The 24,028-nt window shown below is 35.3% G+C and overlaps 1 protein-coding gene across 1 annotated transcript; it reads left to right on the top strand.

The window, feature by feature from the left end:
- The first annotated feature begins 689 nt into the window (after positions 1-689).
- LOC147408412 (protein EXPORTIN 1A-like) lies at positions 690-22,489 on the top strand. The gene is made up of 32 exons (XM_086437408.1): positions 690-994; positions 2,594-2,710; positions 5,215-5,307; positions 5,659-5,730; positions 6,546-6,653; positions 6,746-6,828; positions 7,551-7,689; positions 7,888-7,956; positions 8,051-8,128; positions 8,305-8,367; positions 8,469-8,513; positions 8,833-8,940; positions 9,031-9,129; positions 10,239-10,442; positions 11,058-11,117; positions 11,552-11,662; positions 13,170-13,267; positions 13,349-13,457; positions 15,434-15,499; positions 16,550-16,648; positions 16,763-16,843; positions 17,028-17,117; positions 17,529-17,614; positions 17,722-17,802; positions 17,911-18,093; positions 20,017-20,083; positions 20,163-20,273; positions 20,368-20,475; positions 20,561-20,698; positions 20,782-20,913; positions 20,983-21,087; positions 21,861-22,489. Exons 1-32 carry the CDS (start codon positions 896-898, stop codon positions 21,981-21,983), a joined length of 3,225 nt encoding a protein of 1,074 aa, XP_086293534.1. The 5' UTR covers positions 690-895; the 3' UTR covers positions 21,984-22,489.
- Positions 22,490-24,028: the final 1,539 nt, after the last annotated feature.

The following is a 24,028-nucleotide window of genomic DNA, read 5'->3' as shown; positions in this document are numbered from 1 at the left end:
ACATAACATATTGGTTTTGGATAAAACATATCCCAATTCAATAAAATGTGTGAAATTATATTAAATACTTTACTTTATTATATGAAGTTCATTTCTATTTTGTAACTGAAATTGGATTTGAACCGATCCTAACAATTAGAAGATCAGATTTGGATCTTAATATTGAAGTTTGATCAAATATCCAATACGATAATGGTCCAATACTCCAATCCAATTATTGGATAGATTTTGGATCTGATCATGTCGACCCGATCTGTTCCGGATTCGATCCATGGGCTTAAAACCATACACCATCCAAGAAATTAGAAACCACCAATCAAAGTAACTGTGGTCCACTATGTTGAGCATATAATCCGACGTGGTCTTTGGACCCAAATTGCTTTCCACGTGGCAGTTTCGACATTTGGGAAACAAAAATTTGCACAAATATTCGGTTTGGCCCGCTGTATGTTGAAGCGGACGGACCGCTTCAAAATTTCGTTAGAATCCTCTTTGGAACATGACATGTGGCTTTTATTATTTAGTTCACACCCCTACTTTTTCACTAATATTTGGGAAATCTCCTAATACACCACGTGTAATTTAAAGAGGAGGGTTTACTAGAAATTTTGATGGGAGTTACCCACTTCAAAGTTTTTTCCCTCTACGTTGCGTAATTTCTACACCTCTCACTCTCTTGTTTTCTTCGGTAGTCTTCTCCTTTACTCACACTTCAAAAGGTCTCTCTCTCTCTCAGGAACCCAAACCGTCTTCTTCGGCTTCCCACTTCTTTTCAAATCTCTCTCTCTCTTCGGTAGTCTTCGATTTCCGTACAATTCCTAGGGTTTTATTAAAGGAACTCGATTTGGAGAGATTGGAGACTTCAGTTGCAGAAGAATTGTTCTGTTTCTATTCCATGGCTGCTGAGAAACTTAGGGATTTGAGTCAACCAATTGATGTTTCTGTACTCGATGCTACTGTCGCTGCGTTCTATGGCACTGGATCGAAGGAAGAGGTGAGGGCTTTCGAATTCTTCGTTGCTTCGTTTCAGTCTTTTGGAGATCGCTCTCTCGATCTTATTTGATTTTTTTTTTTTGATTTATTTTACATCTGATGGCAAAAAAAAAAAAGGTTTTTTTTTTTTGGGTGTGCTATTGGATTCAAATGGAGACTATTTGCATGTTTACTTATATGTTCTTATAAGCCAAACTTTTTTCCTGAGATGAACTAATCATAGAAGGAGATTGTTTGGATTGAAATAAACGGGTGACAATGAAATATAATCACTATTTGAATCGAAGAAAGTTTGAGAGCCCGTATAGACCATGGGAGAGAAAATTTTGCATCTAATCCCTTCATCGGGATTCATCTCAGAAGTTTACCGGGATTCGTGTTAGAAGAGGATCATCGAGATACACATTATGGGATCATAGCCCCTCACCTAAGTTGAGGGGTTGGGGATTCCTAATGAAGCCCCCAACCCCGAATGTAAGAGGACTCGGAGTTGATGCTATCCAACCAAGTTTTTCACATCCTCAGATGGGGGATTCCGATTCCGGACTTAGACCGTCCATTCTGCCAAACTCCGATTTCATTTCTTTCAATAAAAAAGAGAGCGAAGATCCCCAATCTGACACAACATGGTGCAATTCGTAGTGCTGAGTGGTTACACAATTGATGGTATACTTGGCAAATGACGGATAGTTAGGTGCATGTGATAGTGGGGAGGCACTTTTAAATAAGGGCACAATGACCTTCATTTTTATAACCCTAGGGGTTTGGTTCAGTGGAAAAACTATCATCTGGGATTTGTTCTCTCTGATTATGTGTTCGAAACTTGGTGGCCTCCTGACTTACCATGCTGCACATTGTGAAACTTTCATGGGGTCAGGGCGTGCGGCAGTTGTTCCATTCCAAAAGGGTGTGGGGAAACCCTGCAATATCAAAATAAAAGGGGGTTCCTCATGGAAAAGGTGGTCTCGGGGTGAAAAATCTTACCACGAACACACTTTCAATCTCTCTTTTCCTCTACCACTATTGAGCCTCTCTAACTTGACCTTCAGAGTCCTTTTGAGATAACTCTCCAGAGAATAAGATCAGAGTTCGAAAATCTCACTAGAGAAACCCCACTTTGTCGGATAAGAACAATTGATCAATGAAACATTGTCTCGAGGAGTGCACAACCTGAAAAATTGCCCACCTAGACCTTATATTCTATCAAAATAAAGAAAATCATCAAAAACTGAAATTGAAAAAAAAAAAAAAAAAAAATTTAAAAATTTTGCACTCTGCTTTCAACCCATTTTGCATGTTGGAAGAGCAGAAATGTGATTATTGTCAGAGTAGAAAACCTATTGAATCAGTATAAATGAATGCCCATCTGCTGAGATTTTGTTTAATCAATTTCTAGTTCTTTCAAGGTGTCAGCTTGGTAAATTGGGAAACTAATTCATTTGTAGTTATTTTTCTCCATCTCCCAGAGTGTTTTTAGAGGTTTTAAAGAACTAAAATCCTCACATATTTTCTTTACTGTTCATGTTCTTTGTCTCGACATGTAACTTTAATTTGATTTGTTTCATCTGTTTTAAATATTTTTTGTTTCTATTGGAGGCAGAGGACAGCTGCGGACCAGATTTTGCGGGATTTGCAGAACAAACCAGATATGTGGTTGCAAGTAGTTCACATTCTGCAAAGCTCACAGAACCTTAACAGTAAATTTTTTGCACTGCAGGTTGGTTTTGCTTTGATAGAAATCTATTTGTATTCTAAACCAAATTTTAACATGGAAATTTTGTAGATTTTAAGTTGTCTGTCACGATGTCAATGGTGTTCTGGTAGAATTTATTTTTACATATTTCTGTTCTGTGTGCGTCAAAGTTAATGACATGCACTTGATGCGCCAATTGAATCATTATATACTAGAGGTTGGTACGGTACTGCAATACACTTATTCTATGAATGAAGTGTGGAAACAAAATATTCAAAAAAGTCTAATGGGTGATGAAACACTAATTGATGACCAAAATCATAGTCCAACAATGTTGGATCCCAAAGATATTAAATTGATGGTTTTTCGATGGAAGTCTTTTAGTTCTCCTAATCTAGGATTCCAAACCATTAGCAATTGTATTTCTTTTAATCTGTTCAAGGATTTTGAGAAAAAGGTTTAGGCTCTAGTGACGACTTGGACAAGATTTAATGTGGTAATCGAGTGAGGGCAAGATTTTATTAATGAAAACAATTAACCACCAGCATTCAAATCCAATCAAATCGAGGAGGCGACTAAAAAAGGTAGATTATGGTTTATAGGCTAATATTATGGTTTGATTATGTTTTTGGGGATGGAGTTGTGTTCAGTTGGGTCATATGAATCGGGATTAATGTTTGGTTAGGGTTTAGGAGGCTTGGATTGGGTTGGCTAGGGTTTAAACAAATCTTGGGCAATTTGTCTACTCTATATTTAGGGTTTATGCAAGTTCTAATATAGAAATAAAAGAATATGACTGATTAACAGAAATAGAAGAGAGAAAACATTAAAATACCTTGGAATCACACCGTGTTTGGTTTCACAACATCCATTCGTTGGAGAAGTAAAAAAAAATATTGAAAGTGCCTTGACCACGTGCGAGTTTGATTTTTGGAGTCTATACCTAGTTCTAGGTCTGGGAACCATGAATTTGACTCCGAATATAGATTCGGGTCATTCTGCGATAGAAGTTATGTGTGAGGGGTCTGGTTATGAAATCCAGAACGTGTTAGGCACCAGTTCCACCGACTAGAGGTTGGTCTCTACTATGATCCATTAATTATTAATTAGGCCAATCCAATGATATGAAGGACTAATATGCTATTCTAGGGTAAAGTGGCATCAACATCGACATTTTATGTCAAGAATCAAGGGGTAACGACTAATCATAGTTCTCCCAATAAAACAATTCCAACATGGGCACCACAAAAACCTGAATACCAACAACCAAGTCCTTTCCCTCGAACTTCACCTCTCAGTCCCTTGCATCTTTCCAAATGGGAGCCTTTTTTATGACATAAATTTGGGGTTTCTGCCTCTAATGCTCCATGAAACCATGTCCTAACCCCCAAATGGAGATCATCCATCCACAATGATAATGTTGGGGATCTCCTCCCCGATAGACTCTATATAGTGGTTTCCTAATGTCCTCATGGGGGTGCATCTTATTAGTTTGAAGACATAGAGAGTATCTCTAATATTAACCAAAACAGGGAAGGGCATGTCTAAGTCAGCCCCAAAAAATAAGAAAATGGATGGTAAGAATAACCAATTCTTTCATTTTTGGAAAGAACATTGGTCTCAATTGTTTTCTCCATTTGACGATGATAAACCGAATCATCGACTTCGAAGAAGTCAAAGGAGATGAGTGTCGCCGATGTGGAGATCACGTGTGCAACGCTTCCTAACATGAAAACCCAACAAGTAGACCATGGCAAGTGTAAATTTTCTATAGTGGAAGTGACCAAGTGAGAAATGATATTTTTGAGAAAATCTTTTTGTATAATGTATATTATTCCAATAAGAATACCAAAAAGAAGAGAAAATATATAGTGGAAGTGACCAAGTGAGAAATGATATTTTTGAGAAAATCTTTTTGTATAATGTATATTATTATTATTATTATTATTTTTTAATAATATGTCTTCTGCATTGTTATTCTTTTCTTTCTTCTTTACCCCTTTTTTTTTTCTTAACTAACAAGATTTTATCTTTACTAATATTTCTTTGTTGCTGCTAGCGTGCAACATAATTGGAATAGTTAGAAATGAATACGAATACAAAATAGTAATTCATGTGAAGAAAATCGTTTAATTGAGTTATAAATACTTTTTTTTTCCACCATTTAATATTATATAGGACGAGGAAGTTTTTGAAAAATAACAATAAATATAAAATATTTATTGCAGAAACTTTCAACAATTTTTACTATAAAATATATATTTGGTACTACAATATAAATTAATAATTTTTTATATTATGAGTTATTGTAGTGGTTAAAACTAGGAAAAATGTGTTGGCTATCCTATTTTTTTTAATAATAGTTATTTTAAATGTTATACATTTATTTAAAAATATTATGCATGTGAGGCTTATGCTTTATGCCTCGAGGCGTTGCCTCACGCCTCAACATCTTAAAACATTGGCAATTTCTTGTTCATCTATGAGGTTTTTCTGAATCTAGGGAACACCTTTTATTTTATATACAGGTTCTGGAAGGTGTAATCAAGTATAAGTGGAATGCATTGCCTGTTGAACAACGCGATGGAATGAAAAATTACATAACAGAAGTCATTGTACAGGTAAGACATTGTAAACTCACTTTAATATCCAATGAGAAGGTGGTATATGCAAACACACGTCTCTAAAGGGCTTATTTGAAATTTAAAATATTAATTGAAGGGTGGTTTTGAAAATTACATAGTAAGAAAAGGATGTTTTTGTAATTTTAAAAATTAATCAACGTGGTTTTAGGGACATAGGATTGCAAATTCTTTGTCTTTGACCAAAATGACCCCGATTATATTAAGTTTAAATGTTAAGGTGGGGGATTTATAATTGTAATGATGTAAATTTAACATTTTTCCCTCTTCATTAATATTTCACATAATTTTGTCATTTTAATCTTTTGCTGATGTTTTTATCTCATTCAGCTTTCACGTAATGAAGCCTCTTTTCGGCCGGAAAGGCTTTATGTCAACAAACTCAATATTATTTTGGTTCAGGTAATATACTATCTGTTTTTTATTTTTTATTTTTTATAATTTATCAAATTTAAAGTCATCTTCTCAATATGTTGAGCTGTGCCCTTAGGGTTGTATGTTATTTCCACTTGGTGACTCCGTTTCATTCTTTGCTACTAGTTTTGTGTTCATTTCCTATGCTGATCGTTCCTATGTTTCCTGTAGTGTATGTGTACACACACACACACACACACGTATATACATACATATTTATATTAGAGCAGTATAAGATATATTTATACTATAATAAGGTAAATTTGATGGTCTAGATGACCATTGCAAAACACTATAACAATCAATTAGCCTTCTTGCTTACATAGTTACATATAGATTCCCATTATAAGTAATAGACCTTCAAAGAATATCCTATAAATTCCCAAGCAACCTACACCAAAAAACGCAAGAACCGGATTACTAATAGCTGTAGCTGGATATTATTTCTCTTATACCATAAAATCCCCTGAAAAGACCTAGATTGCCAGCTCTCAGATAGGTACCAAATGGAGGAAGGGAGATATCTAAATAGTGAAATAAAACATAAAGTTATAGATGGTCATTAAAAAAAAGCCGTAAAGTTCAACCACACCAGCCATGCCACATTCCTGTAGTGATTTAGGTAGCTACTTTTCTAGTATCACCTAGTTTTGTTTTCTCAGGACTCATTTGTATTCTCTTTTTTAAGAGTTTGTAAAGGTGTTTAGAGATGTAGTTTCTATGGGGCTTTATGTTTATTTTCCCCTTCCACATGGATTTACTCTACATATTGGTTTGATCATATTTGCTTTCTGAGAGTACAGATTCTAAAACATGAGTGGCCAGCCAAATGGCGAAGCTTTATTCCGGATCTTGTTGCAGCAGCAAGGTCTAGTGAAACAATATGTGAGAATTGCATGTATATATTGAAGGTAATTTGGATCGTGCACAAGCATGCTTTTGTATGATTGTGCGTAAGAATTAGTTTTTGGGATATGAGAGTAACATAACAATTGTTTCTCAGCTTCTCAGTGAAGAAGTGTTTGATTTTTCAAGAGGGGAGATGACTCAACAGAAGATTAAAGAGCTTAAAGAGTCATTAAACAGGTAAATGAGATGATTTCGTTGCAATCTTCATGGATTGTATTATGTGATGCTTGGCCAATGTTAAGAAAATTAGCAGGAACATCATAGCATAGAGATGCTGTAAAAATCAATAGCAATACAAGAGAATTGCTCGCTCCAATAGCTATTGAAATCTCATTGTTACCAGATGCAATATATGTTTTGAATATTCCTAGTTGCTTTTGCAGTACAACCCAAGTAACAACGAAGATAATCTAATCTTAGCATACAAATGATTCTCTAACATCTAATGTCAATCATCCAAAATTCCTATTCTATACTTGAGTCACTGCTTCAAGTCCGAAATAACCATCTAACTCGGATCCTACTTGGATGTGTGGTTGAAGCATTATTTATATGTGATGACGAATTTACCTAGATGACACTTATTTCCCATTCTTTCTTGATGGGTTCTTGCTATAATTTTTCTCAGGAGATGAGCGGATCATGATTTTAAATTTTAATTGATCTCTGTTTGATGAAACCTTTGCTGCAAGAATTTCCAGCACTGTACTTTTGGGAATTTCTGCTAACCTGGCATGAAAATTCCTTTCCAAATACATTCAATGGTTTATTTCACTCCCAGGTTATCAATGCAATAAAACCCATATCTTTGCGTATTTATGTTTAACTGCTTTTATTTGTTTGTAATGCAATCTAAATTTATTGTGGATTATGAAGAAGTTTGTTTGGCTTGTTTGCAGCGAGTTTCAACTCATTCACGAGTTATGCTTGTATGTACTACCAGCCTCCCAAAGGATTGAGCTTATAAAGGCGACATTGGCAACTTTGCACGCTTTCCTTTCGTGGATTCCTCTGGGCTATATCTTTGAATCCCCACTGGTTTGTGCATCTATTACTATATGTCTGTTGCATGACTGATGTTAACAATAACAAAAAAATTAAGGGGAAGGGGAAGTTTTAAATTTATATAAAATGTTATGTTTGGTAGCAGCTCACATTTTGATTATTCTCTTGATACGTTTCTTGCAATAGTCACCCTAGTCCTATACGTGTTTCCTGTTTCTATGAATGTTACAGCTGGAAACGCTCTTAAATTTCTTTCCAGTTGCATCATATAGGAATCTTTCTCTTCAGTGCTTAACAGAGGTATACACTTTTCTATTATTTCGTCTAAGTAGTCTGTTTTACTTGCTTGCTTTAGAGCATTGACTGTTACATTACCTCTTGGCCTGGTGTCCAGGTTGCTTCCCTTCAATTTGGAGACTACTATGATATGCATTATGTTAAAATGTATACCATTTTCATGGTGAAATTGCAGGTATAATATATTGAACATCAATTTAGATCCATATTTTAACTTACTATGTATAATGTCTTTATGTTGGCATTTGTTTACTTTTACCCTATCAGTACCTGGTTTGATCTGTTGATCTGCCTTTGTTTTCCTCTATGGTATATTTGCTGATTTCTGGATTAATATCTGATGCTTTTTAGACCATTCTTCCACCTGGAACGAATATTCCCGATGCCTATTCCCATGGTTCCAGTGAAGAGCAGGTGAACCTTTCTCATTCAATGACGCTCTCTTCAAGGTGTAGGCTTGTTATATTTCTGTGGACCTGTTTCTGATTATGTCCTTTCTTTGGCTTGATTCTCAGGCATTTATTCAGAACTTGGCACTTTTTTTCACTTCATTTTATAAGGCAAGTTTCTTAGTCTATTTGCATAGATTATACTATTTAAATACATCTCTTCAAAGAACAATAACTAGAAAATGAGAGTTATTTATAAAAAAAAAGGATGGAAAATAAGAGTTTGTGAAGTAGAGGTAAGCACATACACTGTGCAGTATAGTTCTGTGACAGGACAAACATTTATTTTATAGAGAAATAATTTTCTTGTGTAGTTCACTTTATGCTGAGGAAACTTTTTTATGCATGTAATATTTTATCATCCTTCTATTCATCAATTTGATGCACATGCAATCTAGATGTAATTGAAGACAACACTTTCCTTCTGCAGTGTCATATTCGAGTACTTGAATTCACCCCAGAGAATAGATCTGCACTGCTAGTGGGGCTTGAATATCTGATTGGCATCTCTTATGTTGATGATACGGAGGTTTTTAAGGTTTGATTATGGATAAGTGCTTTCGTTTCTCACCATTTTACATTTCTTAATTATGATTGATCTGTACTTATTTGTGGTATGAATGTGCAGGTCTGCTTGGACTATTGGAATTCTTTGGTTTTAGAGCTCTTTGAGGCACATCATAGTTTGAATGGTCCTTTAGCAACTGCAAGCGCAATGGGGCTTCAGGTGTGGTAAATCCTTTTATTGCTATATTAGGACCCACAAGTTCATAGATACCAGTTTTGAGTTTGCATTATGGGATCAATTTTATTTGTTGTTTCTCTCTTTACATGTGGCTAAGCTTTTACTAAATTAAATAACATCTCCAAAAAATACCTCTTTCCCTTAAATGAGATGGGTCAACATTTAATTTTTTCATTGCTGCCAGGCATCTCTTATTTACTAATTTTATCATTTTGCACCCCCCCTCTATTGAGGTAGCAAAGGCCCAAATAATGATGCACAAATGTGGTGTACAAATCATATGTTGAGGTGCTTCTCAATGTAACTAATCTCTTTTAATTATTGTTATTTTTTTACATTATCCTAGTACTATGCTGTATCTTTTTTATTTATTATAATTTGTTAGAAAAATGGTTGGAACCATGTGGCTTACACATCAGCCAGCTTGAAGTCCCAATGATTGCCCCCAAGCCTTCAGGTTCTAGACAATGATGCGCCACTTAGTTATCTGTGCTGGAATGCTTTCAAAGTTTCTGTGGGACATGCCTATTTTGCTTTATCAGAATCAGCTTTGACTCGGCCAAACCTTTTTATTTGATTCTGCGTGATTCGGCCGAAAGTTAATCTGGACTTGGACTTTGGAATGGGGATCCACCTACCTGAGTGGTGATAGGAGCTTGACGCCTCAAGTCTGGATATCATTCCCTTATTAAACTGTGCTTTTAACTAGTTATAATCTAGAAGTAAACCAAGATAAACATGAAAATTTGGGGTAGTCTGAAGGTACACATCAGATGGTTTGGTATCTTTTATCAATTGGCGCTCTTTTCACAACAAAATGCTGAAATGAAGAAAGAAAATGAGTTTATAGGTTCTATGGTCATTGAATGTCTTATATTGTAATATTCATGTAAATTAGACAACCATTGTTCACATACGAGGAGTTACTCTTTTTGTTACTGTTTATGTCTGACATTTTCTTTCCTGGATATTTGGGTTGTTCCTCTACTGTTTATCAGTAGGGTTGCGTTTTCAGTAAGGGGACTTATCCCTTGATGTTCTATGCTGACATCTTTATTTTTTTTTGCTATCCACTGATGTCTGTTATGCAGATGCCATTGCTTTCTGGTATGGTTGATGGACTTGGGTCGCATCTTTTGCAACGGCGGCATCTTTATGCTAGTTCAATGTCAAAGTTACGAATGCTGATGATCTGTCGTATGGCTAAGCCTGAAGAGGTTTTGATTGTTGAGGATGAAAATGGAAATATCGTCCGTGAAACCATGAAAGACAATGATGTCCTTGTTCAATATAAGGTATGTTATCTCCATTTTGGGAAAAAAAAGAATAAGGGAATACCGTTACTATGTATATGCTTTTTAAAAATGTCTGTTTAATATACACACATGTTGCAAATGTAGTTTCTAACCTTCTTTTCTTGTTTATGTCCTTGTTTTTTGGTTTGAGTTTCATGTGAGTGAATATATATATTTCTTTTGATAAATGTGTTAGTGAACATCTCCCTGTCACAGTTTTCTTTTTATTCCCTCTCTCTTTTTTTTCCATTCCTGTTTGTATAGCACTTAGGCGTTTTCCTTTTTGTTATAATAATACATTTGTTTTGCTGGTAAAAAGAAATAGTTGATTGCTATCTTTAAATTTGCATGCAATTATTGAAGTGTGAAAAAAGTGGGGTTTGTTTTGAAGAACAGCAATTTTGAAATTTGCTTGGTCGTTGGCTTGATTGAGACACACTGGAAATCCTCTAATTCTCATGTTAAAAAAAAATATTTCCACAAACATCCTTTAAAACCTGGAATACTATTCACAATAAACATTAATCCTTCCTTGCAAGTCTTGGTTTCTGGACCTTTTTCTACAAAAAATTGATGTTCATTTTGGCTTGCTTGTGTTTGATGCTGTTATTACAGATAATGAGGGAAACATTGATCTATTTGTCACACCTTGATCACGAGGATACTGAACAGCAGGTATGGTGCTAACAACAAGATTTGCAGTATTCCATTTATAAATAGTTTCTTCTTCGTCTTCTTCTGATGATGATAATCAGTAAGTCTTTTTTAATGAGATCAGTAACCTCAGGTCGTCGGTATCCTATAATCCTTCATGCTTTTAAATCCAATCATTTATTGCTTCCATGCTTGTGTATCGTACAATCTTCAGGCTTGAGGATCATTTTTATTCTGGTAAATATATATATATTTGCATGGTTGGCGTTTTTTCTTGATTTTCTTACTCTCTTCTTAAACAAATCCTTAGATCAATGCATATACTACTTGATGTTCTCCTATGGACTTGTTATGCTTTATTTATTTTTGGGGGTCCCCGTGGAACTTGTATTTATGAAACGCTTAGCTTCTCTTGAAGTTACTGACGGATTTTTTTCTTCTGCTGCTAATCTTAGATGTTGAAGAAGCTAAGTAAACAATTGAATGGTGAGGATTGGTCTTGGAACAACTTAAACACATTATGCTGGGCAATAGGATCAATTTCTGGTTCCATGATGGAGGAGCAGGTATGATTTTATTTTTTCGTAGGTTTAGTGTGAATTCTCGTAAAAGATAAAAAGTCTGCGTTTTTATTATCATTTTTTAAGATTTAAACTGTCTCGTTTTGATACCTGATAACTTTCTTTTTTCATATGTGGCGTGTTTCTTGTCAAACATGTTTTCCTTTGGTGTTGAGTGTCTCTTAGATCCTGGGATTGTTTTAGCAACTGTCATAGAGCTCATTCCCAGTTTTATTGATCAATATGGTTTGTTTGAATTTGGTTGTGCTTTGCTTTTCTCCGTTTGATAAGTAATGGATTATGTGGTGGTATTGATGGTAGCACTATCATTGAGGATGTTTTTCAATTGGTTAAAGGAAATTTATTGCAAATGCGCAAAACAGCCAAAATTAGGACAAAGATGGGGGAGAGAGAGAGAGCATTATGAGGCCGGAGGGCCAACATACAGAGAGATCTTACAAATAATGCCGACCCATCTAAAACAAAATAATCAAAATGGAAACCTTTAAATTTAGGGATAATAGAAGACCATTTACAAAGGAGGGCCTTCACTCTCAAGATGACTTCATTCATACATTCCTCTTTTTCGTTAAAGATTGCTATGTTTATTTTCTCCAAAGAGACCGCAGAAAGAATGAATCTTTAATGTGACCAATTAATCATCTTTTTTCATGTTGATATGGTTTTTGGGTTCTTTGAGGTCTTCAACTGATCGAAATGTACCTTGAAACCGATACTTTAATCAATGGTTGATACTAACTTAGGGATGCTGAACTGAGCATTGATAAACACACATCATTATGGTGGTTTCTTGTTTGAACCGGTGGCTAAATGATAATTGCTGTACATTTTCAAAATTTCATGTGAGTCGAGAGAAATTTGAGTGAGTTAAGGTTGTGTATAATTGGTTTGTTTGTGTAGGATCACGGTATTTGGAATTTGTAAATTCAGGTAGGAGTCATATTGACGGGTTTAACAAATTAATAATACTGGTAGATATAGTTCATGTATTAGAGTGACTTCTTCTTTTGAGGGATCTTACTCTTATTCTGTTTGGTCTCATTTGAATTCAGTTCCACTAACACCAACATAGTTTTGAAATTTTCACAGCTTTATCATTTTGAATGAAACAATTGTTATTGGTGAAAGGTTATTGACATTACTGTTTTATTTCACCCCCTATTGGCAATGAGTGGTTTTATTCTCATTTGACTTTGAAGGCCAAGTTGTATTTTTCTTTAAGTCGTGATAATCTGACGCCCCCCCTCCCCCCTTTGATATACGTCTCCCTACACCCCGTCACAGAACCGTAGATCTTTTGCCTCGGGATACACAAGAAAAGATTTACGGTTCTGCGTATCCTGAGGCAAATGATCAAAGGTTCTATGATGGGGGTGTGTGTCAGAGGGGGTCTGTGATAATCACAATACGGGTCTTTTTCTTTTTTCTGTTCCCTTGAACATTTGCTTTTAAGATTGTTCTGTTTCACTGTTTTTGGATTTTACTGTGACAGGAAAATAGGTTTCTGGTGATGGTTATTCGGGATTTACTGAACTTGTGTGAAATCACAAAAGGAAAAGATAATAAAGCTGTTATTGCGAGTAACATTATGTAAGAATTCCTGATGAACAAATGCTATTTATGTGACTAAATTTTAATCTTTGATTCATTGATTTTTGTTCGGATTGGCAGGTATGTTGTCGGACAGTATCCCAAGTTTCTCAGAGCCCATTGGAAGTTCTTGAAAACTGTTGTTAATAAGTTGTTCGAGTTCATGCATGAAACACATCCAGGAGTTCAGGTTTTTTTTTTTTTCATTCTTTTTTTTCCCCTGCTTTCCAAATTTCCAACATCAAAAGTTAAAGCAAAGGTTGACCATGTTTCATACAAATGAACATGATGAGCCACCATATTTGTTTGCATGTGATTTCTTCAAGCTCCACTTGGAAACCTTGGAAACCATGGAATTCTTTATTGGCAATAATATCGTACTGAATGTTTATATTTATTTAATAAAATTAGTAGGTCTTCTTGTGCCTCTCTGAAAAAGTGGTTACTGCCTATATTGACGCTTACCAAGTATCATATTTTATGGTCTCAAGGTTGGTTGGGCTTGATTCTGATCCTGATAAATCCAACCCATCGTAGCAAGCCTTAAAAATTAAACCCAGACCTTTTTCCAGTTGGACCTAAAAGCTCTTTGAGTCAGCCTGACCCATTTACACTTGGGCGTGTTTGATTGCAGAGAAAATATTAGTTGGCAAATCCTTTTCTAATGTATGGGGCACAACATGGAAAATTTCGTGGAAAATTATTTTTGTTGTTTGAATTGCATAAAAAAAACCAGAAAAACATTATTTTAAGTTGACTTTTGTGATAATTATAAATAAAAAAATAATGATTATGATTAGGCTCATATAAGATCCTAAACCAAAAAAATAGATCAAAATAATGAGATAGCTTCTTTTGGCATCCCAACTTTTACTTATTATTTTCTTTTTTTATTTGGTGTGTGTAATCAATAAAATTTTGGGTGCCAATAGCAGCTCTCTAACTTTATGTATAAAACAATTATTGATATAATTTAAAATTAATTATTCAATCAGAAATTTACAACAAAAAAAAAAAACCGGACTGATTTAGGTAATTTTAATTTTTTTTGGATAAATATAATTAATTTTTAACAACTTAAATATTTATTCTATAAATAAAATTATGATTTTGTTCGATTTCATTTTTTTGGTGTGTTTTTTTATATTTTGTTTAACTTTATTTATAAAACAAATATTGATTTTGTTTGATTTGCCGTGTGCTAGCAAATCGTTTTCCAAGGGTGAGGGGGTATGAAAATGATTTGCTGTTGATGAAGGAAAATTAGGGGTGTTGGCAAATTATTTTCCGCGCAAATTTAGATTTTTTGACATGTCAAACACTGGAAAATTGCCATTTTCCATGGAATTTCAATTTCTCCATAATTCTCCTTGCAATCAAACATACCCTTATAGTAATTTCAAACATACCCTTCTAGTAATTTGTAGTCTATTCTTATTAGTCATGATCTTCATCATCTATGTCTTGTCCCAGCAGATTAATAAGAAAAAACAAATAGAAAATGTGAGAAATCCATAAATCGCTGCACAAACAGACTAAAGAATGATTGATCTACTAGTTATTTAATTTGTTGGAAATTGTTTAAAAATAATGAAATGAAACATTAGAAATTTTTGCACTGATGCACATCGACCACAAGTATATTAGAGAATGCTGATCAACAATCTACACTAGCTTTTGAAGCTATTAGGGGGAAAAAAGAAGAAAAATGAACAAAGAACAAGTCAATAACAAAAATATTATATATTTACTGAATGACGTGTTATTTTTTCTGAAAATAATGTTTTGCAGCAATCATAGGTTTCTCTTAACTAATTGAACCATGTAATATTCATATAGGCATAACTTATCAAAAAAAATGTTCATATAGGCATAGGCCTGCTTTGTATATAGTGAATGATCAACCCCAAAAATCTCTCATAACATTTTTTCCCTTTTAGCACAGACCAATTTTTCCTTTTAATTAGCAATCAGTTAATTTTGCATTATAAATATGGATGTGTCATTACCGGAAAAAAAGTTGACGTTTTGGCATATTGTTTTCAATGATGACTTGTTTGTCTCTGATGCATGGATCACCGTCTCTTTCTTTAGAAGGTACTGGTGTTTGTTTTGGATGACACAAGGTTGTATATGTTTAACTCACATTTTTTTTTCTCATTGCAGGATATGGCTTGTGACACATTCTTAAAAATTGTACAGAAATGCAAGCGTAAATTTGTTATTGTACAGGTAAGGCTAATTGTTTCTTTCTTTTATGATGGTTAAATCTCGAGAAAATCAAGGTGTGGTGAAAGTTCTGCGCTTGGTTAAAATTGAAGCATATGATTGTTTGGCTTATTTGATTTAGTTACTTGAATCAATTCAATTCGAGAGATTGGCCGGGAATACACTTGTATTCGTTGAGATAATGTTCCAGTCAGGAGAAAAACTGAGACCATCTCGATCAAAATGTTTCGAGACATTCTTAAATATTCCTGAAGCATTCAAATAGTAGGAGCACATGCTTCACACTTGCACTCTCCGAGCTATACATATGCTTAGGATCCATAGACTTCTTGAAAGTTGACATTTAAAGTCACACATGCTCATATGGTCCAAATGAAAATGAGTCAAGAGCTGATTTTTGTTAAGGATAATCTCCATGGCGAGGAGATCATCCTCAACGATGATCAACCCATTATTGTATTTTTAGTTGTATTAAAAATGATTTACAAGTTGAGCAAGGCTGAGTTTGGTTGATCCCCAGAAATCATCCTCACGAAAACTCAGACCTTCATAGAAATTTGGAACCTATTTGTGCACTTGACTTCATAAGTTCCACTGTATATAACAAATAGGAGAGAATCCTCATTTGTCATATAACATGGAAAGACTAAAAAGGGTATCTACAGATCGATTCTTCCATTGTAAATGTGAAGTCCCTGAAATGGTAATTCTTGACGTTTCCCTTGATCCAGAGTCCTTTTGAACATATCTATATAACATGTCTTAGAGCCCATTTGGATAGAAAGTAGAAAGTAGAAAGTAGTCAGGAAGAATGTAGCTTTGGGAGAAAGTAACTTTTAGAAAGTAGAAAGTATACTTTTTAAAAAGTGAAGATTTTTTTACTTTTTAAAAGTAGTTATCTAAAATGAATTCATAAAAGCTTTCTAACTTTTCAACTTTTGAAAGTAGAAAAAGTGAACTCTTTATATTTTGTGATATGTTTATTTGTCTTATATAATAATTTATGTTGTATGGCCCTATTGTTCAGAGATGGCTCACTTGTTTGATTTGCAGGTTGGGGAACATGAGCCATTCGTATCTGAACTTTTAACTGTTCTTCCAACTACTGTTGCAGACCTTGATCCCCACCAAATTCATTCATTTTATGAATCTGTATGTTGATTAAATCTTATAACCTCACTAATTAGAAATGTTCATTTTATTTGTGAATTTTTATTGGAAGTATGACTGTTATGTAATAACAGTTACTATTTTTCATCTTTTCAGGTTGGCACTATGGTTCAAGCAGAATCTGATCCTCAAAAGAGGGATGAGTATTTGCAAAGGTTGATGGAACTTCCTAATCAGGTGAGTGTCTCCTTTTCTACTGGAATGATGTACTTGTGTTTTGAAGGTCTTACAATAGTTCTTTTTCTTCTATGTTTTCATTCCCCAATTTTTTATGCATTGCACTTCTTTTTTATTTTTGTTCCCACTGACATTGGTACATTTAATATAGTTTCTGTTTTATAAAATTGCTTTTGCTTTGCAGAAATGGGCTGAAATAATTGCGCAGGCACGCAATAGTGTGGACTTTCTGAAGGATCAAGATGTGATCAGGACTGTACTTAACATATTGCAGGTATAATTCTATCAGCAAAGCTAAGATTTCGCTTGTTTCCAAACTCCAACACACTGAAAGACTGCATAATAGGCATCTTCCCCATATGCCTATGTGTTACATTTTAAGATTAGATGAAAGGACATTCTTTCCACACCTTCTATGTGAAGTTGTAATGGATATTGACATCATCAATTGTGGACACCTCATCGAACATCCTGCTATTTATGGTCTGTTATATTATTTAGTTTTCCATCTTAGGCGTATCTTGTGCTGTGTGCTGTGAGTTGGTATATAAATGTAATACAGATTCTTACCTACCTATGCTGATAATGGATTTGCTACTTTCCATAAATTTCATGTGTTCAAGCCTTGCTTACCTGTTGAAAAGTTTTCTTTAAAGGTTCTAATGCAAGTGTTGCTACTTTACAGACAAATACCAGTGTTGCTAGTTCTCTTGGAACACATTTCTTATCGCAGATATCATTGATCTTTTTGGACATGCTTAATGTGTACAGGTATGGTACATAAGATTCTTTGTGCAGACTTCTAATACAAATTTATAATATTTTATCCTTTGTCAAGTAAATTTGGTTTTCTAACCCATTTTATGCCTGTAAAACAGAATGTATAGTGAGCTTATATCAAACAACATTGCAGAAGGGGGTCCCTTTGCCTCTAAAACTTCTTATGTAAAACTTTTGCGGTAAGACCATGAATTGGGATTCAATTTTATACATGTACAATTTTGATCATATTTAAAGTTAAAATTTCTCTCTCTGTAATAAGTAAATTAAATTATTCTTGAAAACAGATCAGTGAAAAGGGAGACACTCAAACTCATTGAGATATTTTTGGACAAGGCTGAAGATCAACCACAAATTGGAAAGCAGTTTGTGCCCCCGATGATGGATCATGTTCTTGGTGATTATGCTAGGAATTTGCCTGACGCCAGGGAGTCTGAAGTTCTGTCTCTTTTTGCCACAATTATCAACAAGTAAGTTAGTATTCTACTTAACCCCAAGGGGTTGGCCTAGTGGCAAGCCGAGCCTTGATAAGCTCCTCAAAAAGGGTAGGTCAAGTGTTCGAAACCCCATGAAGCAATGAATTCCATGGGTCTTTTGAGTGTTGTGTTATCCACCTCCTCTCGTGAGTGTCACATACTCGCGTAGCGTGTCTTAGTTCGACCTGTGACCCTCTTTTATTCATAATTGCGCCTTCCCCATTAGATCGGTCTTTTGTGGTAAATGGTTTGTCAACATGGCATAAAAGCGTTGGGTTTGTATAGGTCACAAGTTTGAGTCTCCTTGAGGGAATTTTCCATCCTTATGGGTAAGGGAGAGTGTTGAGTGTTGGTTATCCGCCTCCGTTCTTGGATGTCACGTGCTCTCATGTATTGTGTCCTAGTTCAACCTGTGACCCTCTTATATTCATAGTTGCGCCTTCCCCATCTGACCGATCTTTTGGGGTAAATGGTTCGTCAACAAGGACCACTCTCTAGGATCTGGTTGACCCTTGACTCAAGCAGTTGCACGTAGAACTTTCCGAGGGGGCGGTGTGTGTGACCTTGGGATTAGTCTCACCTGAAGGGTGGGGATATCTGTGATAAGCAAAAAAAAAAAACTTAGCATTCTACTTTGGATCTTTATTGTCCTAACTTTCTACTTTAATGTACTTCAATGATAGGAAGAACTATGTATCTTACTAAGGTCTAGTGTATATAAACAAAGCATTATCCCAATAATTTAGGATTGATTTAATGAATCACGTTACTCCATTCCACTTTGTTATAGCCAACTCTTTTGTTATTGAAAGTGGGTTCATATTTGCTTTCACTATCTGCATCCACGTTTTCTCGGTCTTCCTTTCACTCTTCTGGGGCCTTCAAGTTGAATATTTTGTCTAATTGAGGTTGTAATGAAAAAAAATGTAACTTGAGTCGTTATTTTAAACATCGAATGGGACAACTCGTTGTGACACTTGTATTCTTTAGTTCTCTGTCTCCTCAAAAAATTAAAGATTGAAACCCCTCCATAAAAAAAGAGTTGATAATACCCATAAATAAAAAAATGTTTTGGGATAGTAGAGGCCGCTGCCCCTCCCACTGTATAAACCCTTTCAGTGCCTCCTCTTTCTGATTATTTAATGAAGTTGCTCTTAGTTGTTTTTATTAGTGCTGCCGTCTAATACGGGGCTCTGATGCTTCAAAAGTTGGACATTAAGTCCTGGTATTGGAGGATGTTCCTCCCCTCCTGCTGCTCCAATTGAAGTCGTGCAATTCTACTTCTTTAAATCTGTATCTTTTAGTTTGTTTATGTACTTTGCTTTCCTTAGCTTTGACATTGCTTACCTTAGAGTGTTCCTCACTTTCCAATCGATCCCTAACATTAAAACTTGCCGACATTACCTTTTTAAGAATCCATACAATTGCCCAACTTTGTCCTTTTTACCCCCAGTTGACAGTCTGCGGTGAAAACAATTTTAAATGATTTGGTCCATGGATCCCAATATGGATTTATCTGGTATGTGGAACCAGTTACAGGCTTAACTTTTCTGTAGAAACTAGTCACAGATTTACCTAACCTTTGGTCTTCTGCCATGGATTAGCATGGCCCATGGCAACTTACCAGGGATTTGTTTAGTGTGAGTTCATGGGTTTCCAGATAAGGTTTGCCAGGTAAATCGGGTACTCTGGCTATCCTTCATCTAATTCGAAACTTTATTTTGAATGGGTGTAGTAGTTGCTATTGCTTTGTTTTGGAAGTGAACAATAATCTTGGTGGGCAAAGTGAACAATAATCCTTCTTTAGGGTAGGATTATTGCTACACCGTACATCCATGTCTTCAAATCCACAATTCACAGGTCTTCTTTTTAGTTCTCTTTCTATCTTCTCATGTACTCGGTTTTCTACACTTGTAGGTACAAGGTTGTTATGATGGAGGACGTTCCTCGTATATTTGAAGCCATTTTTGAGTGCACACTTGAGGTGAGGGAGCTGTGTTTTTAAGGCATTCATCTATTTATGCCTGCCAGTTTAACTGATGTCTCCCATCATCTTACTGCAGATGATAACAAAGAATTTTGAAGATTACCCTGAGCATCGCCTTAAATTCTTTTCATTGCTACGTGCTATTGCGACTCATTGTTTCCCTGCTTTGATATGCTTGTCCAGTCAGGTTGGTGCTTGAACATGAATCACGCCTATATTGGATGTGTTTTGATTTTTATTGTTGGATGATCTGTTCTTGTTCATTTTTATTGTTAAACCAGCAACTGAAGCTTGTCATGGATTCTATTATATGGGCTTTCCGGCACACTGAAAGAAATATTGCTGAAACTGGACTTGACCTTTTATTGGAGATTCTAAAAAACTTTCAGGTGTGTTTTGTTTAATTATACTGCAAATATCAATGTATCAACATATCGACTTGGATTTTTTATCTTTCTATGGTTTATTTGACAGGCTTCTGAGTTCTGCAATCAGTTCCACCGAACTTACTTTTTAACAATAGAGCAAGAGATTTTTGCAGTCTTGACAGACACATTTCATAAGCCTGGGTTCAAGCTGCATGTGTTATTGTTGCAGCACTTGTTTTTCCTGGTAATAAACGTTAGAATACCCTTCAATGATCCAACACCTTTCAGGACTAAGGTCATTACAATTGGGAGTGATGCATTTTTCAGGTGGATTCAGGTTCATTAACAGAGCCTTTGTGGGATGCATCTACGGTTCCTTATCCTAACAACATGACGTTTGTTCGTGAGTACACGATAAAACTTTTGGGTACATCGTTCCCCAACATGACAACAACAGAGGTATGAAATTAGACTTAGCTCATTTTCCACCTCTTTATATCATTATTTCAACGGAAGAACTTTGTGCAGGTCACGCAGTTTGTAAGTGGGCTTTTCGATTCAAGAAATGAGCTCCCCACATTTAAGAATCACATCCGTGACTTCCTTGTGCAGTCTAAAGAATTTTCAGCGCAGGTAACATATTTAGTTTGATAAACATTTACACTGCCTGATTGGCTTGGAGATGCATACGTTTTTATCCACATTCCCCTTTTTTTATAATTTAAAAAGGGATAATTTTTTGTTCGAGGATGAGTTTTTTATTTTTATTTTTTTGGCTTATGATGATACCACCACCCATGTACTCATCCACAACTTACCTTACCTCACTTCTCTTAGATGTTTAAATAGCCCAACTACCATTAGCTGTCCAGTTTATTTTCTTTCTGACAAGTCATGATTTCCATTTCTGTGCTGTCCAAGGTTTTGCTCATGAATAAAATAAATGTTTGCTTTTATACATGTATATTCAAGATAGCTGATCATAATACAAATATATCAAGGACGAGCTTTGGGCAAAATAGACTGGAGGAACGTGATTCGTTGTGATGATGATGATGATTATGAAAATATTGTCTTTTAACATAGAAGGGAGCTTCATTTTATTTTGTTGCAAAGCTTAGTTCTGTGGTAATTCATGAAGTGATCAAAGCCTAGTTTTTGTGACAGTCCCAGTACTCTTATTTAAATTACACGGGCTTGAAGCTGACCACGAGGTCATAAAAAGGTGAATGACATTGTAGTCTCCACTCCACCTACAATGACATCGAAATCCTATAAGTGTGTTGTATGCTTGAAGAAATCTAATTATGTGGGAGGGATGGTTAGTTGAATGGCACGTGTGTCTTTACCTACTCTTAAGGGTGGGACAAGTGGTCAGGTTTTGCTCTAACGCGTGTCTCCTGCAGGATAACAAAGATCTTTATGCAGAGGAGGCTGCAGCTCAGAGAGAAAGGGAGCGCCTGCGGATGCTTACCATTCCGGGACTCATTGCTCCTAACGAGCTACAAGATGAGATGGTGGATTCATAGCTCTGACAGTGCCATCTTCTGATATTTTACTAATTTCATGATGTCTCCTTTCACTTGAAATGTCAAAGGGGGCTTTAGGCATCAATTTCCATGTTTTCTATGGAGGTGAGTAAATCAGTTCTCTTTGTTATCTTTTTTTTTTTTCTTTTCTTTTGTGCCATATTTTTTTGTTGGATGGGTGAAGGTGCTATGCCTGCCATAAGGGCTGTCTTTGAACTGCTGGTGATGCTTACAGTACAGTAGTGTTGTTGGTTGAAGTGGTAGGGGATAGCTCTATCTGCTATTTTTTTTTTCTTGGGGGGGGGGGAGGTAAAATGCTAATTTAGAAAGAGTAGTGTCATTTTCTGTCCATTCCAAAACTCTCGTTTTTTGTGCCTTCTTTGGGCGTTGTAGAAGCTAACAATGGAATTGCATTTTTGAAATGTTCTTTCGTAACTTTGGTGGGGATCTTCGTACAGCTTGTTAAGACATATAGTATTTTGGGAATGGTTGAAGAAGCTTTGTCATCTCCCCATGAGCACACAACCCCGACACACCCATCTGTATCTGATGAATGACTATGATTCTGCTTGTCATTGGTGCACTCTTCCTACCATTTGTCCGTTCATTCTGTAATGCCATCCTTGCTTGGTAAGTATTGGACCTGGTGCTCATGCTAACTTGAAATCGAGAACATGGTTAACACAGCAAAAGTTTTTGCAAAATCGACATTTGTGCAAAGGTCGTTCCATGTCTTCGGTCTAATAATATTGAATCAAACCATTCAGACCTAATAACTGTATGCATGACGGACCAAGCATGTAGAAGTGATTCTATACTCACGTCTCAAAGCACGGTTTTACACATTATGTTGCATTCTCACATCTGAAGTGCCCCATCTCCCAAATCATTGAAAAACTGAGGAAATAATGAGTCCAAAGGTACCCGGTTACCTAAATTCCTGTTGTACCCTTAACTGAGTAATCGGGTTTGAGTCTACTATCTTGGATCATTTTGGGATGGGTTCTTGGTAGTCATCGTAGTAATTTGTTAAGAATTGGGTTTTGTTCAAGTACCTGATAGGTACTAGGGCATAAATTTGGTTGGGTTTTATTCGAAATCTGATTTAGCGGGTTTGGTCCATGGGGTATGTCTGGATAAGAAAATGGATCAGATTTGGGTTGATGTCACTTGACCAGAGTCAGATTAAGGATCCGATCAGATATGAGTGAGTGTCCCTTGACTTGAGTTGGGTCCATCCCTATGTTAATCTTGAACTGATTGACATGTTGCTTTGAAATTTTTTTATATATATATAACATAGATTCTTATAAAATAAACGAATTATAATGGTAAAATAGAATAATATAGTAATTAATAAGAAAAGAAATATCGCAAAAAAAATGTTTTGAAAATATCTGACATGACCGACCCAAATCATGTAGTTTGGTTGGGTCATATCGAGATAAAGCAAAATGGTTTGGACATGGTTTCAACTCAAAAGATCTGAGTTAGATTTGGATATGGATCCAAACACAAAATTTGATTCTGGACATACTTAGATCCGGCCCAAACACGACCCATTTTAAGCCATAATGGGGTTCTATTCTATTTGTAATAGATTTTGTTCTATGAATTATTTATTTTTAATATGATCAAGAAATTCTTTAATGTAAGTATAGCTTAACTAGAAGTAAAATATAAAGTGAAATCTATTTTTGGCTTTTTCTCTGCCTTCCGTTCATGTTTTTTTTTTACATTCCTTTTCAATTTCAACTGGAAACAAGTATTTAATACTATTATTTATCAAGGTTTTCTTCCTAAAAGTTTCATTTGCTTGAAAAGTCTGTTATTTTTATCAACTCTCAATGGTTTGCATTACAAAATCTTGGCATGGAACACCCAACTTTCCAAGAATTCATGCAAATAATTTGCAGCACAAAAAGTTACGTGAACTATTTGTGAATATTATTTGACTCCAATCATGTGCCTGTGCTTTTCGCACCCCAACTTTTACTTATTACATCCCTATTACTGAAGTTATTTATCATATTAAGTGAAAAACT

Source organism: Akebia trifoliata, chromosome 3, assembly GCF_017979445.1.
Source record: "Akebia trifoliata isolate Shusen 1 chromosome 3, ASM1797944v1, whole genome shotgun sequence".
Taxonomy (NCBI): domain Eukaryota; kingdom Viridiplantae; phylum Streptophyta; class Magnoliopsida; order Ranunculales; family Lardizabalaceae; genus Akebia; species Akebia trifoliata.
This window is presented reverse-complemented; position numbering and strand designations above follow the sequence as displayed.